Source organism: Scyliorhinus torazame, chromosome 6 (assembly GCF_047496885.1).
Source record: "Scyliorhinus torazame isolate Kashiwa2021f chromosome 6, sScyTor2.1, whole genome shotgun sequence".
In the NCBI taxonomy this organism is placed as follows: domain Eukaryota; kingdom Metazoa; phylum Chordata; class Chondrichthyes; order Carcharhiniformes; family Scyliorhinidae; genus Scyliorhinus; species Scyliorhinus torazame.
Window position 1 is genome coordinate 17103046 of NC_092712.1, and position 17182 is coordinate 17120227.

At 51.6% G+C, this 17182-nt stretch overlaps 1 protein-coding gene across 1 annotated transcript in view; it reads left to right on the forward strand.

Annotated features, from left to right (window-relative positions):
• LOC140425673 (TBC1 domain family member 20) overlaps positions 1 to 17182 on the forward strand; it is a 75465-nt gene that overhangs the window by 21180 nt on the left and 37103 nt on the right. The window contains exon 5 of the mRNA XM_072510171.1: positions 7618 to 7719. Coding sequence (XP_072366272.1) covers positions 7618 to 7719 — 102 coding nt within the window. The remainder of the gene's footprint in view (positions 1 to 7617; positions 7720 to 17182) is intronic.

Sequence of the window (17182 nt, forward strand, 5' to 3'; positions counted from 1 at the left end):
TGCCATCCCTAGTTTTTAAATTAGTTAATTCAGTTCCAGGATTTTGACCCAGCTACAGTGAAGGAACGGTGATATAGTTCAAAGTCAGGATGGCGAGTTGCTTGGAGGGTGTTTGCAGGTGGTGGTGTTCCTTTGTGTCTGCTGCCCTTGCCCATCTAGGTGGTAAAGGTGGTGGGTTTGGAAGGTGTTGTCGAAGGAGAGTTCCTACGGTGTGTCTCGTTGATGGTACACACCGCTGCCATTGTGCTTCACTGGTGGAGGTAGTGGTTGCTGAAGGTGGGGTGCCAATCAAGCAGGGCTGCTTTGTCCTGGGTGATGTTGAGCTTACCATGTGTTGTTGGAGCTGCACCCATCCAGGCAAGTGGAGAGTATTCCATCACACAGCTGACCTGTGCCTTGTAGATGGCGGACAGGTTTTGGCATGTCGGCAGGTGTGTCACAAATATCTCCGCCACTAATTATAAAAATAATAGGGATAATCATTGGTTTAAAGAGAAAAGTTATGGTGTGAATATTTTTGTCACAATCAGTATAGGGGTATAGGAATTAGGAGCAGAAGTAGGCAATTCTGCCCTTCGAGTGTCCCAGGTCAACACAGAATAGTCAGCAATGGAGTCAGGCTCCTTCTGCGTGAACCTGACCGTATTCCTCAGCTATGATCTTAGCAACGTGCTCCTATCACCCCAAAGTGGTGATTCTGCCGTCAACGAGTGTCAACTGATGAAACAGTCCTCGCAACAAGCTTGCTATAATGCAGCTTTATTTAACTCATTGAGACTTTAGTTATGTGCTTATTAAAACAGTGACATAAGTTTTAAGACTTGCATCTTGAACTAAAAATACTACCCGATAGAGAGAACTTGGCCAGTCACTCTCTGGAGGTTGTGCGCTGTGAGTTTCCAAACTCCAGCTCTTGTCTTGCGAACGTTTATCCCAAGGCTATCGCTGCTGAAATCTTGGAAAACCCCGCTTTTTATAAGGTTTTAGTTATTAGTTTATAGTTAATTCATAAAACAATCCTGTAGCACAGAGGCCTCATTTGTCCTTGAGAGAGCTTTGCTTTTGCTGTTACAAAACAACGCATTATCAGTGAAAAGTCCAGTTGTAAGTTGGTGTTCTGTCCGTTCCCACAAAATTCATTCTGCTGAGCTGTAGTTTTCACATACACAAGCCTGTTGGCCTCTTTTACCATCATGCTTCACGGCACAAAGTTGGCCATTGTCCTTCTCAATGGGTTTGTTCACAGACAACAGACGAAATGTTACGGTTTCTGCACTTTTTTGTCTAAGGGCCTTCATAAGGCACCCCCCCCTCCCCCCTGTCCGTGTGGAGTTTACACATTCTCCCAGTGTTTGCGTGGGTTTTGCCCCCACATCCCAAAAAGGATGTGCAGGGTAGGTGGATTGGCCACGCTAAATTGCCCCTTAATTGGAAAAAATGAATTCGATATTCTAAATTTAAAAAAAAAAAGAATATAGGAGGGAGATAGAGAACCTAATGGAGTGGTGTAACAACAACAATCTATCCCTCAATGTCAGCAAAACTAAAGAGTTGGTCATTGACTTCAGGGAGCAAAGTATCGTACACACCCCTGTCAGCATCAACGGGGCCGAGGTGGAGATGGTTGACAGCTTCCAATTCCTCGTTGTGCACATCACCAAAAATCTGTCCTGGTCCACCCGCGTCGACATTACCACCAAGAAAGCACAACAGCGTCTATACTATCTCAGTAAACCAAGGAAATTCGCCATGTCCACACTGACTCTTACCAACTTCTACAGATGCACCATAGAAAGCATCCTATCTGGCTGCATCACAGCCTGGTATGGCAACTGCTCGGCCTAAGACCGTAAGAAACTACAGAGAGTCGTGAACACAGCCCAGTCCATCACACAAACCTGCCTCCCATCCATTAATTCCATCTACACCTCCCGCTGCCTGGGGAAAGCGGGCAGCATAATCAAAGACCCCTCCCACCCGGCTTACTCACTCTTCCAACTTTTTCCATTGGGTAGGAGGTACAAAAGTCTGAGAATATGCACGAATGGATTAAAAAACAGCTTTGAGGGGCTGTTTAGCACAGGGCTAAATCGCTGGCTTTGAAAGCAGGCCAGCAGCACGGTTCAATTCCCGTACAGCCTCCCCGAACAGGCGCCGGAACGTGGCGACTAGGGGCTTTTCACAGTAACTTCATTTGAAGCCTACTTGTGACAATAAGCGATTTTCATTTCATTTTATTTTCATTTCTTCTCCGCTGTTACCAGACTCCTGAATGACCCTCATATGGACTGAACTGATCTCTTCACACATCTTCTCTACTGAGTAGTACCACACTCCTGTATGCTTCACCCGATGCCTGTGTCTATGTATTTACACTGTGTATTTATGTACGCCCTTTGTATTTTCATGTATGGAATGATCTGTCTGGACTGTAAGCAGAACAATACTTTTCACTGTACCTCCGTACATGTGCGAATGAACAAATCCAGATTTTACAAAAGCACCATTTATGGAAGTCATTGAATCGTACAGCACAGAATCAGACCACGTGACCCATAACTGCTGTGCTAGCTCTTTGGAAGAGCTTTTTCAATGATTTCCACTCCCTTGTAAATCTTACCTTTTCAGGTATATATCCTATTCTTGATAAATAATTATTATTGAATCTGCTAGTAACATCCTTACAGTGACCATCCGGCACATGAAAACAGTTTCTCCTTTTTTACTCTATCATAGCCTTTCATATTTTTCAACGTCTCTAATGATTCTTCGAGACAGGATCTACTCCCATTTGGAAGCAAATGGACGTATTAGTGAGAGGCAGCACGGTTTTGTGAAGGGGAGGTCGTGTCTCACTAACTTGATAGAGTTTTTCGAGGAGGTCACTAAGATGATTGATGCAGGTAGGGCAGTAGATGTTGTCTATATGGACTTCAGTAAGGCCTTTGACAAGGTCCCTCATGGTAGACTAGTACAAAAGGTGAAGTCACACGGGATCAGGGGTGAACTGGCAAGGTGGATACAGAACTGGCTAGGCCATAGAAGGCAGAGGGTAGCAATGGAGGGATGCTTTTCTAATTGGAGGGCTGTGACCAGTGGTGTTCCACAGGGATCAGTGCTGGGACCTTTGCTCTTTGTAGTATATATAAATGATTTGGAGGAAAATGTAACTGGTCTGATTAGTAAGTTTGCAGACGACACAAAGGTTGGTGGAATTGCGGATAGCGATGAGGACTGTCTGAGGATACAGCAGGATTTAGATTGTCTGGAGACTTGGGCGGAGAGATGGCAGATGGAGTTTAACCTGGACAAATGTGAGGTAATGCATTTTGGAAGGGCTAATGCAGGTAGGGAATATACAGTGAATGGTAGAACCCTCAAGAGTATTGAAAGTCAAAGAGATCTAGGAGTACAGGTCCACAGATCACTGAAAGGGGCTACACAGGTGGAGAAGGTAGTCAAGAAGGCATACGGCATGCTTGCCTTCATTGGCCGGGGCATTGAGTATAAGAATTGGCAAGTCCTGTTGCAGCTGTATAGAACCTTAGTTAGGCCACACTTGGAGTATAGTGTTCAATTCTGGTCGCCACACTACCAGAAGGATGTGGAGGCTTTAGAGAGGGTGCAGAAGAGATTTACCAGAATGTTGCCTGGTATGGAGGGCATAAGCTATGAGGAGCGATTGAATAAACTCGGTTTGTTCTCACTGGAACGAAGGAGGTTGAGGGGCGACCTGATAGAGGTATACAAAATTATGAGGGGCATAGACAGAGTGGATAGTCAGAGGCTTTTCCCCAGGGTAGAGGGGTCAATTACTAGGGGGCATAGGTTTAAGGTGAGAGGGGCAAAGTTTAGAGTAGATGTACGAGGCAAGTTTTTTACGCAGAGGGTAGTGGGTGCCTGGAACTCACTACCGGAGGAGGTAGTGGAGGCAGGGACGATAGGGACATTTAAGGGGCATCTTGACAAATATATGAATAGGATGGGAATAGAAGGATACGGACCCAGGAAGTGTAGAAGATTGTAGTTTAGTCGGGCAGTATGGTCGGCACGGGCTTGGAGGGCCGAAGGGCCTGTTCCTGTGCTGTACATTTCTTTGTTCTTTGTTCTTTGATTCTCCCCTTAACCTTCCTGACACGGGGGAGACCAATTCCACCCTTGCTAGTCTCTCCAGATAACTGATACTCCCTGGAATCATTCTGGTAAATCTCCTGTGCAATCTAAGGCCTTGCCGTTCATCCTTGAATATGCTGTGTGATTGGTTCAGATATGTTCGTGAGTCTGGTTCGTTTGGAGTAATGACAGAGTGTCTGGAATTTATAAGAATTGAGGCAACAAGCTCCTTTGGTTATTTGAAAGGGAGAAAGTACAAAAATGAATTATATATTAGTTTTTAGCACTTAGGTGCAAACCATTTTGTTTATGGTGTCAAGAGCGAGAAAAGTTTCACTACTGTATAAATTTATAGAAACATAGAAAATGGGTGCAGGAGGAGGCCATTCGGCCCTTTGAGCCTGCATCAATATGATCATGGCTGATCGGGCAAATTCAGTATCCCACTCCCGCTTTCTCTCCATATCCCTTGATCCCTTTAGCCGCAAGGGCACCTTTTGAATATGTCCAATGAGCTGGCCCCAAAGCTTTCTGTGGTAGAGAATTCCGCAACCTCCCAACTCTCTGAGAGACAAAGTTCTTCCTCATCTCAGTCCTGAATGGCTGACCCCTTATTCTTAGGCTGTGACCCCGAATTCTGGATGCCCACAACATCAGGAACATTCTTCCCGCATCTAACCTGTCCAGTCCTATCAGGATTTTATAGGTTTCTATGAGATCCCCTCTCATTCTTCTAAACTCCAGTGAGTACAAGCCCAGTCGATCCAGTCTTTCTTCATCTGTCAGTCCTGCCATCCCGGGAATTAGTCTGGTGAACCTTCGCTGGACACCCTCAATAGCAAGAATGTCCTTCCTCAAACTCGGAGACCAAAGCTACACCCAATACTCCAGGTGTGGCCTCACCAAGGCCCTGTATAACTGCAGCAAGACAAAATATGTCTTGTTCTTTCTTCAATTTCTCTGCTGTTTGATCAACTTTTTTGGCAGCTGTTCCTGAAACAAAATCCATCTTAATGTTGCTCTGCTGCTTTTAAAGAGGAAGATTCCACAAAAGCAGGGGATGGGACCTCCAGCTGCAATTGCCTTGAGTAGGGAATTCCCGATTTGTCATCCCCGCGCGACTCTGGACTTTAGCTGGACACCTGTTCATGGAGTGATCTGAAATTCAGGAACAAAGCCAAGTGAGTAACGGGGTAAAATAATTAAAATTACAGAAGTGAAAGCAGAAACAGCTGGAAATAGGTCAGGCAGCATCAGTGGTGCGAGAAACAAAGTTAATGACATTGCCTCACTTCCTGTTCTGATTTTGAACATCCACGATATTTGTAATAATACATGACGGATTCTGGTTGCGGAGGTGTGAGATCACAGAATTTACAGTGCAGACGGAGGCCATTCGGCCCAACAAGTCTGCACCGGCCCCTGGAAAGAGCACCCTACCCAAGCCCACACCTCCACCCTATCCCCGCAACTCCACCTCCTCTTTTTTTTGGACACTAGGGGCAATTTATCATGGCCAGTCCACCTAACCTGCACATCTTTGGACTGTGGGAGGAAACCCACGCGCGCACACTGGGAGAACATGCAGACTCCGCACAGACAGTGACCCAAGCCGGGAATCGAACCTGGGACCTTGGAACTGTGAAGCAGCCGTGCTGACCACTGTGCTAACGTGCCGCTCGTGTGATTTTTGGTTTCCGGTGGTGGTGACTTGGGATGTTTATCCAGTCATGTGCTGCCACTACATCTGATCCAGAGCGAGACTCACATCCTTGCTACTGGGTTTGCTTGTGCTGTTGGGAGGAGTTTAAACTAATTCAGCCGGGGGAGGGGACCCGCAGACTGTTAGCAGAATAGGGAGACTGTGTATCACAGAAAAACGATCCAGTCAGAAGGAATACAGCGATAGTAAGTTTCAGGAGAGTAGGACAAGGCTGAATGGCCTTTACTTTGACGACCACAACATGGGGCAATTTAAGTTTGTTATGGACAAGGAAATAGGCAAATTGCAAAAAAAGGTCTTGGATTGGGGGAGAACAGACTTCAGTAAAATATGGCAGGATCTGGCCAAGGTGGATTGGAACAAGTTACTTGTGGGGAGATCTACAGAAGAGCAGTGGGGAATGCTCAAAGAGGAAATGGAGAGGGGACAGGCCCAACATGTTCCCTCGAGGGTAATAGGAAGCCCAGAGAACCATGGATGACCAGAAATATTCAGGATAGAATAAGAAGGAAGAGAGAAGCTTTTAATAAGTACAAGGGGAGCAAATCAACAGAGGCATTAGTGGAGTGCAGGATGGAGCTTAAGGAAGCAATTAGGACAGCAAAGAGGGGATATGAAAAATCAGTCGCTGGTGAAAGATGGGAAAATCCCAAGATAGTCGCTCAGTATATCAATGGGAAGAGGATAACTAGGGAAAAGTAGGCCCATTAGGGACCAAGGGGGGAATCTGTCGATGGAGCCAGAGGACGGTGTTGAATGACAGGGTGGGCAGCACGGTAGCACAAGTGGATAGCACTGTGGCTTCATAGCGCCAGGGTCCCAGGTTCGATTCCCTGCTGGGTCACTGTGTGCGGAGTCTGCACGTTCTCCGCGTGTGTGCGCGGGTTTCCTCCGGGTGCTCCGCTTTCCTCCCACAGTCCAAAGACGTGCAGGTTAGGTGGATTGGCCATGATAAATTGCCCTTAGTGACCAAAAAGGTTGGAGGGGTCATTGGGTTACGGGGATAGGGGGGAAGTGAGGGCTTAAGTGGGTCGGTGCAGACTCGATGGGCTGAATGGCCTCCTTCTGCACTATGTATGTATGCATGTTCTACGAATATTTCAGATCTGTCTTCACCCAAGAGAATGAGAAGGCAGATATGGAAATCGGGGAGCGAGACTGTGAGGTTATTGAGCAAGTTGTCAGAGGAAGGGACAAGGTATCGGAAGTGTTGGCAGGCTTAAAAGTGGAGAAACCTCCAGGTCCGGATGAATTGTGTCCCAGGTTGCTGTGGGAGACGACGGAGGAAATTGCAGGGGCCCTATTCCAAATTGTTAATTTTTCTCTGGTCACGGGTTAATTCACTTGTGTTGGGACTCCGGGCCAAGTGGGGCTGGAATTGACCGCGCACTAGCCCAGGGTGTCGTAACAATACTGACCAGGCAGTTGTCCTGAAAATCCTGCATCAGGAATGGTGGAGAGACATCAGACTGCTAGAAATGCACACATGCAGATAAGACGATACTGCAGCTTCAGTGTGATGCCTTAAGGAGTGGAACAGGCAAATTTCAAATCGCACGAGGAAGCCTGAAAAGTGACATATTCCTGCCAACTGCTTTAGAATGGAAATGGATGACGCTGGCACTGAGGAAAGAAGAAAGTGAAGGTGGTTTGGAGTGTGCTGGGTGGGCGATGATAGTACAGATGTCATTCTGGTCCCGCACAAGCTACAGAACACAGCATGGGCTTTGTGGTGTTGTGAGGTAAAGGGTAACCCTTCTATCTTTTTTGGTACTCCACAGGGATTTTATGGATCCCACAATGGACAGCACAAAACATATTTTGAACTACCTAATGCCAATCCTGGAGAAGGTACGCCCGGAACTCCACAGCTTCATGCAGAGGTGAGATTCCGTGACGTTTGCCACCTTTTGTTAACTCTTCCTGATTGGGCCTCCCTCCCCCACCTAAGTGTCCAATGAACAGTAGATTCTCCAGACCAGGACCTCCGCCTGGTTTCCTGGAGCATTAAGGGCTCTGTAGTTAGTATTGTTGTCTGTCTCAATAAGGGGGCCATTGGTTTTGCTGGTGAGAAAACCCCCCTTTAAATGTGCATTTGTGAGCAAATACTGACGAAGCGATGCCCCTCCAGCTAAATAGCCTGCACTCACTGTGGATGCTGAAACCACCCACTCATCCCCCCCCCCCCCAATGATAGCTACTTGTGTGAGGTAACCAAAGACAAATGGTTCCTTTAGCACACTATCCAGGGCAGCACGGTAGCATTATGGATAGCACAATTGCTTCACAGCTCCAGGGTCCCAGGTTCGATTCCGGCTTGGGTCACTGTCTGTGCGGAGTCTGCACATCCTCCCCGTGTGTGCGTGGGTTTCCACTGGGTGCTCCGGTTTCCTCCCACAGTCCAAAGATGTGCGGATTAGGTGGATTGGCTATGCTAAATTGCCCTTAGTGTCCAAAATTGCCCATAGTGTTGGGTGGGGTTGCTGGGTTATGGGGATAGGGTGGAGGTGTGGACCTTGGGTAGGTTGCTCTTCCAAGAGCCGGTGCAGACTCGATGGGCCGAATGGCCTCCTTCTGCACTGTAAATTCTATGGAAAGAGACCGAAACAAAAGCACAAGACATCCTGAGTAAACCCTTCTTCGCTCAGGTGTGGAGCTAACATTCTGCTGTCAAAGTACGCTGCCCCTCCCCAACTCCCCGTCTCTGTCTTTCAATAAACAGTTCACCAGCGTTTGGGAACGAGCAGCTTGAGCGGATGGGTGAATTTTAAATAGCATCTCACTCTGCGGTTTTAGAGTCCGAGAGTTGTACAGCACAGAAACAGGCCCTTCGGCCCACCATGGCGACCATCAAATACCAATCTGTACTATCCCATTTACCAGCACTTGGTTCACAGCCTACTATGCATTGGAGATTTAAAGGCTGGTCCAAATGCTTCCTAAGTGATGCCAGCGTGCCTGCCCCCACCACCCTCTTAGGCAGCACATTCCATATTTCCACGTCCTCTCCGACAGCACATTCCATATTTCCACTACCCTCTCAGGCAGCACATTCCATATTTCCACGTCCTCTCTGACAGCACATTCCATATTTCCACCACCCTCTCCGACAGCACATTCCATATTTCCACCACCCTCTCAGGCAGCACATTCCATATTTCCACCACTCTCTGGGTGAAACAATGTTTCCTCAGGACCCCTCTAAACCACTCACTCCTCACCTTAAACCTACACCCTCTGGTCTTGGACACCTCTTTCCTTCTACCCTATCTATGCCTCTCAATTTTGTACCCCTCTTATCAGATTCCTCCTCAACCTCCTCTGCTCCAGGGCAGAGCAAACTACTGGAAACCAGGAATGGAAACAGCCTTCATTTCTAAAGTGTATTTCATGACTTTTCCAGCCGATTAAATGCTTCTGCAGTACAGTAATTGTTAAAGTAGGAAAAGAGCCAATTTGCACACAGCAAGGTCCCAGAAAATCGGAGAGTCCTATAGTGAGGCCCATCGAGTTCATCGACCCTCCGAAAGAGCACCCTACCTAGGTCCACTCCCCCTGCTCCATCCCTGTAACCCCACCTAACCAGCACATCTTTGGACTGTGGGAGGAAACCGGAGCACCCGGAGGAAACCCACGCACACACGGGGAGAACGTGCAAACTCCACAGTCAACCAAGGCTGGAATGGAAACTGGATTCCTGGCACTGTGGGGCAACAGTGCTCACCATTGTGCCCCCGTGTCGCGCTGGAAAGGGAGGACTTCTCTGCTTGTTGTTTGAATAATGCTGAGGGACAGTTAATGTTTACTTGAGAGGCCAGATGGGACCTCGGTTTAACATGGCATTGGAAAGATAGTAGCTCCAACAGTGCATAGCTCCTTCAGTACTGGAACGCAGGAGGGGATCATCGAACCCCTCGAGCCTGGTCTGCCCATTTAGTGAGACTGTGCCTGATCTGTGATCTAACTTCATATACCTGCCTTTATTCCATATCCCAGTAGGACCATTGTTGATACAAATGTTCTCAATTTCAGTTTTAAAATGAGCAATTAGTATCAATTGATTGCATAAAAGAGTTCTAAACTTCCAGGGCGGGATTCTCCGATGGCGAGTTTCACGACGGTGCTAACGGGCTGCCGGCAGCATCGATTCAGGCCCCGAAAAGGGGCCAGCAGCGGGGCCGCGAGAAACGTGGTGGGCGTGGTGCCAGAGCGGCACCATCATCGCGCGACGCACGGATGACGGCGATCCACGCACAGGCCCCGACACAGAGAGATGGCTGCGCCCTGCCGTGCCGCTCCCAGGTTCCGGGACCATGACCTGGAGACACTGCTGGACGAAGTGGAAGAGCGGAGGGCGATCCTGTGCCCAAGACGTGGCCACCGGCACCCGGCCAGCACAGTCAGGCGCAGCTGGCGTGATGTAGGCATCGCCGTTAGCGCTGTGGGGCACACCCCACGCTCGGGAGAGCAGCGCCGCAAGAAGCTCCACGATCTCACGAGGGCAGCCAGGGTAAGTGCCCTGAGAGTTCCCCCCCCCCCCCCCCCCCCCACACACACACACGCACAATGTGCCCCGCCCCCCCCTCTGCCCACGCAGGACACGACCCACATGGGCACCACACCGCCCTTGCGAGCTGCCATGGCGTGGTGCCCAGTGCCCCCCCCAGTCATAATGTTGCCAACATCTGCCCCCTCCACCCCCTAACCCCCCATCACACTGCCCCCTCCACACCCTAACCTCCCCCCACACTCCACCCCCTCACACTGCCCCCTCCACCCCCTAACCCCTACCCTCACTCTCCACCCCCTCACACTGCCCCTCCACCCCCGAACCTCCCCCTCACTCCAACCCCTCACACTGCCCCCTCCACCCCCTAACCCCTACCCTCGCACTGCACCCCCTCACACTGCCCACTCCCCCCCCCCCCTCACACTCCATTCCCTCACACTGCCACCTCCACCCACTCACCCCCCCCCTCACACTCCACCCCCTCACACCCGACTCCGCGTGTCTAATGATACATGCTTTATTGTGTATTCCAGGGCCAGCCGCCGATCGTCCCGGAACGCCTCAGACAAGCCACCGCCGTCCAGGTACACATCCCTCCACCCACAGGGACGCACACCAGGGAGGGAAAGGAAGACGGACAGGAGGGCCCTCTTTCAAAACCGAGCCACAGGAGACCGATACAAATGACACTGACGAACACAGGACGGACAGTCAGGACACTGACGGCCATGAGACGGACAAAGCGAGGACGGAGAGCCAGGGGAGTGACGGACAGAGGACAGCCAAACAGATGATGGACAGACCGGACTCGGCCCCTCATGTGGGCCGGAGACTACTTCCATCAGTCCAAGGCTCGACCCAGGAGAACCCAGACCTGGGGTCCGATGAGGACATGGACCTTGCGTCACTGCTGTCACCCACACCCTCCACCATCGCAGATACCCTCGCCTCGGTTGGGCACATTAGTGATGAGGCTTCTGGGACACTAACTGGTGCGCACAACACAGCCGAATCAGTACAGCAGGTGGAGGTAGGAGCAGCCGCGGGGCTGGACGGTCGGAGGGCAGCCCAGCCCCAGCACCCAGCTGCCGCCCAGACGGTTCCCGGGTTCCTGGACTTACCAGACCCACCCACAGACCCGATGCATTTGGAAACCCAGGGAGTGGACAACGGGATGAAGGCCGCCTTCCAGCATCTGCAGACGCAGTTGGAGGAGACGATCCGCGTCCAGGAGCAGGGAGTGGTGCCGGTCATGGCTGCCACGCAGGCCGACACTGCACGGGTGGCGTCCGCGGTGGAGGCCATGGGGCAACGGTTTCGGCCATGGGTCATATTCTGCAAGGCGTGGGGCTTCATGTGCATGTCATCCGTGGCCCAGGACCGGGCTGCCCTCTCACAGGCAGCCATGTCCCAGAGCCAGCTGGACATTGCATCCGCGCTCCGGGGTCTGGTCGAGTCTCAGCAGGCCATGGCCCAGTCTCAGCAGGCCATGGCCCAGTCTCAGCAGGCCATGGCCCAGTCTCAGCAGGCCATGGCCCAGTCTCAGCAGGCCATGGCTTAGAGTATCGGCGGCCTTGCGCACGTGCTGGATGGCGTCGCTCAAGCCCAGAGGGAGGTTGACAGGGATGGCGCACTCCCTGAGCTCCATCGCTGCGAACGTTCAGACCCTGGTCGATGCCACAGCGGGCCTCCAGGACTGGCAGCGCCAGGTGTCGGTGGTGCCACGGCGCTTGTCTCCGCTCGCACCACCATCCCATAGTGAGGCCCAGGGGTCACCGGGCACCCCGAGGGAGGAGGAGGTTCTAGGGCCCGTCCAGGTGACTCCTGCAAGGGACGTCCTGGTACACTTGGACTCCCCCCGTTCCGTCCCTGGTGCATCTGGTGGGCAGCGTGCAGAGCAGGGTGGCACCATGCCATCCAGCACGCCTGCCGAGCAGCCTGGCCCATCCAAACCGGGCCGCCCCAGGAAACGAGTGCCGACGGGGAGCCAAGTCGCAGGGCAGGCGTCTCAGCAGTCCGCTTCCACTCCTGCTGTACCGTCTTGGGAAACACCAAGGCGTAGTGGCAGGGCCCGTAAGGCAAAGAAGTACGACACGTAGTAAGTTAGCACGGGTGCAGGGCACAGCTTAGTTATAGGGGCTAGGGCACTTCTGTGTGAATGTCACGATTAAAGTCACTGTTACACCAAACCTAGATGCCTCTGTGCTATGTCCGGTGCCTGAGGGCTCGTGAAGGGGACCGAGTGGCGCTGGGGTCGTACGGTACAACGGTGAGGCCGGTTGTGTGTTTCCCCCCCCCTCCCCACCCAACCCCCCCGTCGTCCTCGGGACACCAACGCCAGCTTCCCCACATGGCCATGTGATGGAGTGTCCGTGACGCATACAGGGACCACTCGGGTGGAGATGTATCTGTGGCCATGAGTCAGACATTGTCTTAACGATCTGGAGCTCACAGCTCATCGCAGAGCTCATCATTCAACATGGCACTGATCACACCCGCTTACACAAGCAACTGTGTGAGACCATCCCGTTGTGCCACAGGTGTAAGGTGCTGTGAAAGTGGTGGTGTGGGAGCTCGGGTTGGGGGGGGGGGGGGGGGGGGGTGGGGTGCGCGTTTGGGCGGAACGGTGGTGCAAGTGCCTTGCTCAGCTATGCCCTCTCCCCTAGTGGTGAAACGTGCGGTAATCAGCGCCTCGCGTGCTCGCTCGCCAAGCCGCTGGCGCCGTGCAGCCTCCCGGCCATATCCAGCCCGCATGTCGCGTCAGTGCCCCACCCCTCCCCACCCTCCTCCTCCTCATGTACAAATGCGTTGCCCTCATCGGGCTCACCCGTGCCTCCTCCTCCAGGACATCGCCCCTCTGCTGGGCTGTGTTGTGCAGGACGCAGCAGACGACAGCTATGCGGCCGACCCTCTGGATGGTACTGGAGGGCCCTTCCAGAGCGGTCCAGGCACCTGAAGCACATCTTCAAGAGGCCAAAGCACCTCTCCACAACACCCCTGGTTGCTGCACGGGCCTCATTGTAGCGGGTCTCCGCGTTGGTCTGTGGCCTCCGTATAGGCGTCATCAGCCACGACCGCAACGGTCGCCAGACCCCTGTCGCCCAGCAACCAGCCCCTCAGCCGGGGCGGGGGGTGGGGGGGTCCCTCGAACATGACGGGGATGAAGGATTGCACCAGTATAAAGGCATCATGCACACTGCCGGGGTACTGGGTGCACACGTGCATGATCTTCATGCGGTGGTCACAGACCACCTGAATGTTCATGGAGTAGGTCCCCTTTCTGTTCATGCACACGTCCCTGTTCTCCGATGGTGGACGCATGGCGACGTGCATCCCATCAATCACCCCCTGGACCATTGGTATCCTGGCCACGGAGGCGAATCCCACTGCCCGGGCATCCTGGTGTGCGCGGTCCTATGGAAACTGGATGTACCGGTAGCTGATGGCATACAGGGCGTCGGTGACTGCTCGGATGCACCGATGCCTGGGAGATAACGGACAGGTCCTCCTCCTCCCGCCCCTCCACCTTCCCCCCCCCCCCTCCTTCTCCCCCCCCCTCCTCCTCCTTCCCCCCCTCCCCCCCTCCCCCCCCCTGCCAGCACAGCCATGAACGCCACAACATGCTGCCTCCGAAAATGCCGGCCGCTCACCTTCTCACTCCGCATCGACTGGCTGACAAATTTATTTTGCAGGGGTGAACCGCGATGGCGTGACCTGGGGTCACGCCGTCGGGACTTGGGCCCATCCGGGCCTCTGAATAGCGGGGGGCCCGGAGAATCGCATGATTTAGCACCTCGGGCGATTCTCCGGGAGGCACGGCGCCGACCTCGATGACGCCGTTCTCGCCGGTTGAGAGAATGGCGGAACGGCGTCGCACGAAAATCCGGCGCGAACAGCGATTCTCCCAAACGGCGCAGCATGGGAGAATCCCGCCCCTTCTACCTTGTATGTAGATTTGTTTCCTAATTTCACTCCTGAAAAAGTCTGGCTCTAATTTATGGTCTCAACTCGTGGAAATAGTTTCTCCTGACACTGAATTGTCCAGCCTCTGTGTGTGGTTCCCTGACCTGTTGAACTGTGCAGCATTGGGAATGCTGGGTTTGGCCAGGGAGGGGAATTCTACACCAGGGCTCACAAGAACGCAAGCAATAGGAGCAGGAGCAGACCACTCGGCCCATCGAGCCTGCTGCACCACTCAATACCACCGTGACTGATCTCGGGCTTCAACTCCATTTTCCTGCCTGCTCCCCCCCCCCCCCCCCCCCTCAGTCTAGGGAAGTTGCTCTTATCCTTGCAGTGCAGAAGAAGGCTATTCGACCCTTCGAGTCTGCACCAACCTGTCAAAAGGGCACCCTACCTAGGCCCAATCCCCCACCTTGCTCCTGTAACCCCACCCTAAGGGGCAATTTATCATGGCCAATCCACATAGCCTGCACATCTTTGTACTCTGGGAGGAAACCGGACACGGGGAGAATGCAAAACTCCACACAGCCTGACACCTGATGTCGGAATTGACCCCGTGTTCCTGGCGCTGTGAGGCAGCAGTGCTAACCACTGCCATTAGAAACTGTGTTCGCAATTTCACCCCTTTGTGAGACCTCCACGGGAACGGACCCCCATGAACAGTGGGTGTAGACTGTAATCAAACTAATTTGAATTGCTGCCTTGCCCATTTAATGCCTGCAGATGGAGATCTGTGATTTACACGCCTCACTTTCGGCCTCCAGTGTGGAAACTCGGTACTGCAGCAATAGAAATCCCATTTGTTGTGCCTTTAACATAGAAAATCTTTCCAAGGGTCTCCACACAGATGTAATGAGTGATAACTGAAAATGCCAAGGAGATGTTGGGTGTGTCTGAGGCTCAATCAGAGTGACACTGAGGTAAACCATAGCCGTGATCTAATTTAATGGTAGAGCAAGTTCGACAGGCGGAATGGCCTCCGCTTGTTCCTATGTTTTGAACTAGAATTGTACCCTTGGGTCAGATAAAAAAATCCTGTTCCTCCTGCATATTATCGGATTTCCATTCTTCAGCTATACAGACCCTCTAGCACTTTCCGCGTTAGATTTTATTAATAGTTGCTGTGAGGATGCAGTCGTAATCACGTCAAACATTTGTTCCCATTCTCGTTTGGTTTCTAAAAGATTGTACATCACTCAAAACCAATATTCTCACTTTATTTGCTTGTGGAATTTCCATTCTGGGCCCAAGGATGTTATATTGCCCAGTAAACGGAGTGGCAACACGACTTCAAAAGGTGAAGTCACACGGGATCAGGGGTGAACTGGCAAGGTGGATACAGAACTGGCTAGGCCATAGAAGGCAGAGGGTAGCAATGGAGGGATGCTTTTCTAATTGGAGGGCTGTGACCAGTGGTGTTCCACAGGGATCAGTGCTGGGACCTTTGCTCTTTGTAGTATATATAAATGATTTGGAGGAAAATGTAACTGGTCTGATTAGTAAGTTTGCAGACGACACAAAGGTTGGTGGAATTGCGGATAGCGATGAGGACTGTCTGAGGATACAGCAGGATTTAGATTGTCTGGAGACTTGGGCGGAGAGATGGCAGATGGAGTTTAACCTGGACAAATGTGAGGTAATGCATTTTGGAAGGGCTAATGCAGGTAGGGAATATACAGTGAATGGTAGAACCCTCAAGAGTATTGAAAGTCAAAGAGATCTAGGAGTACAGGTCCACAGATCACTGAAAGGGGCTACACAGGTGGAGAAGGTAGTCAAGAAGGCATACGGCATGCTTGCCTTCATTGGCCGGGGCATTGAGTATAAGAATTGGCAAGTCATGTTGCAGCTGTATAGAACCTTAGTTAGGCCACACTTGGAGTATAGTGTTCAATTCTGGTCGCCACACTACCAGAAGGATGTGGAGGCTTTAGAGAGGGTGCAGAAGAGATTTACCAGAATGTTGCCTGGTATGGAGGGCATAAGCTATGAGGAGCGATTGAATAAACTCGGTTTGTTCTCACTGGAACGAAGGAGGTTGAGGGGCGACCTGATAGAGGTATACAAAATTATGAGGGGCATAGACAGAGTGGATAGTCAGAGGCTTTTCCCCAGGGTAGAGGGGTCAATTACTAGGGGGCATAGGTTTAAGGTGAGAGGGGCAAAGTTTAGAGTAGATGTACGAGGCAAGTTTTTTACGCAGAGGGTAGTGGGTGCCTGGAACTCACTACCGGAGGAGGTAGTGGAGGCAGGGACGATAGGGACATTTAAGGGGCATCTTGACAAATATATGAATAGGATGGGAATAGAAGGATACGGACCCAGGAAGTGTAGAAGATTGTAGTTTAGTCGGGCAGTATGGTCGGCACGGGCTTGGAGGGCCGAAGGGCCTGTTCCTGTGCTGTACATTTCTTTGTTCTTTGTTCTTTGACTAGGTGGAGGATAAGATGCCGGCTGCTGATGAAATAGTTGAATCTAATATTTGGATCATTCATCTCGGCCTGGGGGGGGGGGGGGGGAAAGTCAGAACTCAAACCGCACTCCAGAGACTTTGAACCAATAGCCTCACTTGATGCTTGAGTGACGTGCAGATGTGATGTAAAACCGAGGCCATCCAGTTTGTGCAGGTGGACAAGATCTCCTGTGGCACTTTTGAACGAATAACGGATTCCCAGGTCACCATTGATCCGTTGACCAAATCCATACAAACAAATTAATGGGGCATTTATTTGATGCACTGTCTGTGGGACCTTGCCATGTTGCAATTGGCTGCCACGTTTGTCTACGCTGTGACGATGACTACATTTCAAAGGTAATTCATTGCATTTGAAGCACCTTGGGAGTCCTGCGAGTGTGAATAGACGCTATATAAA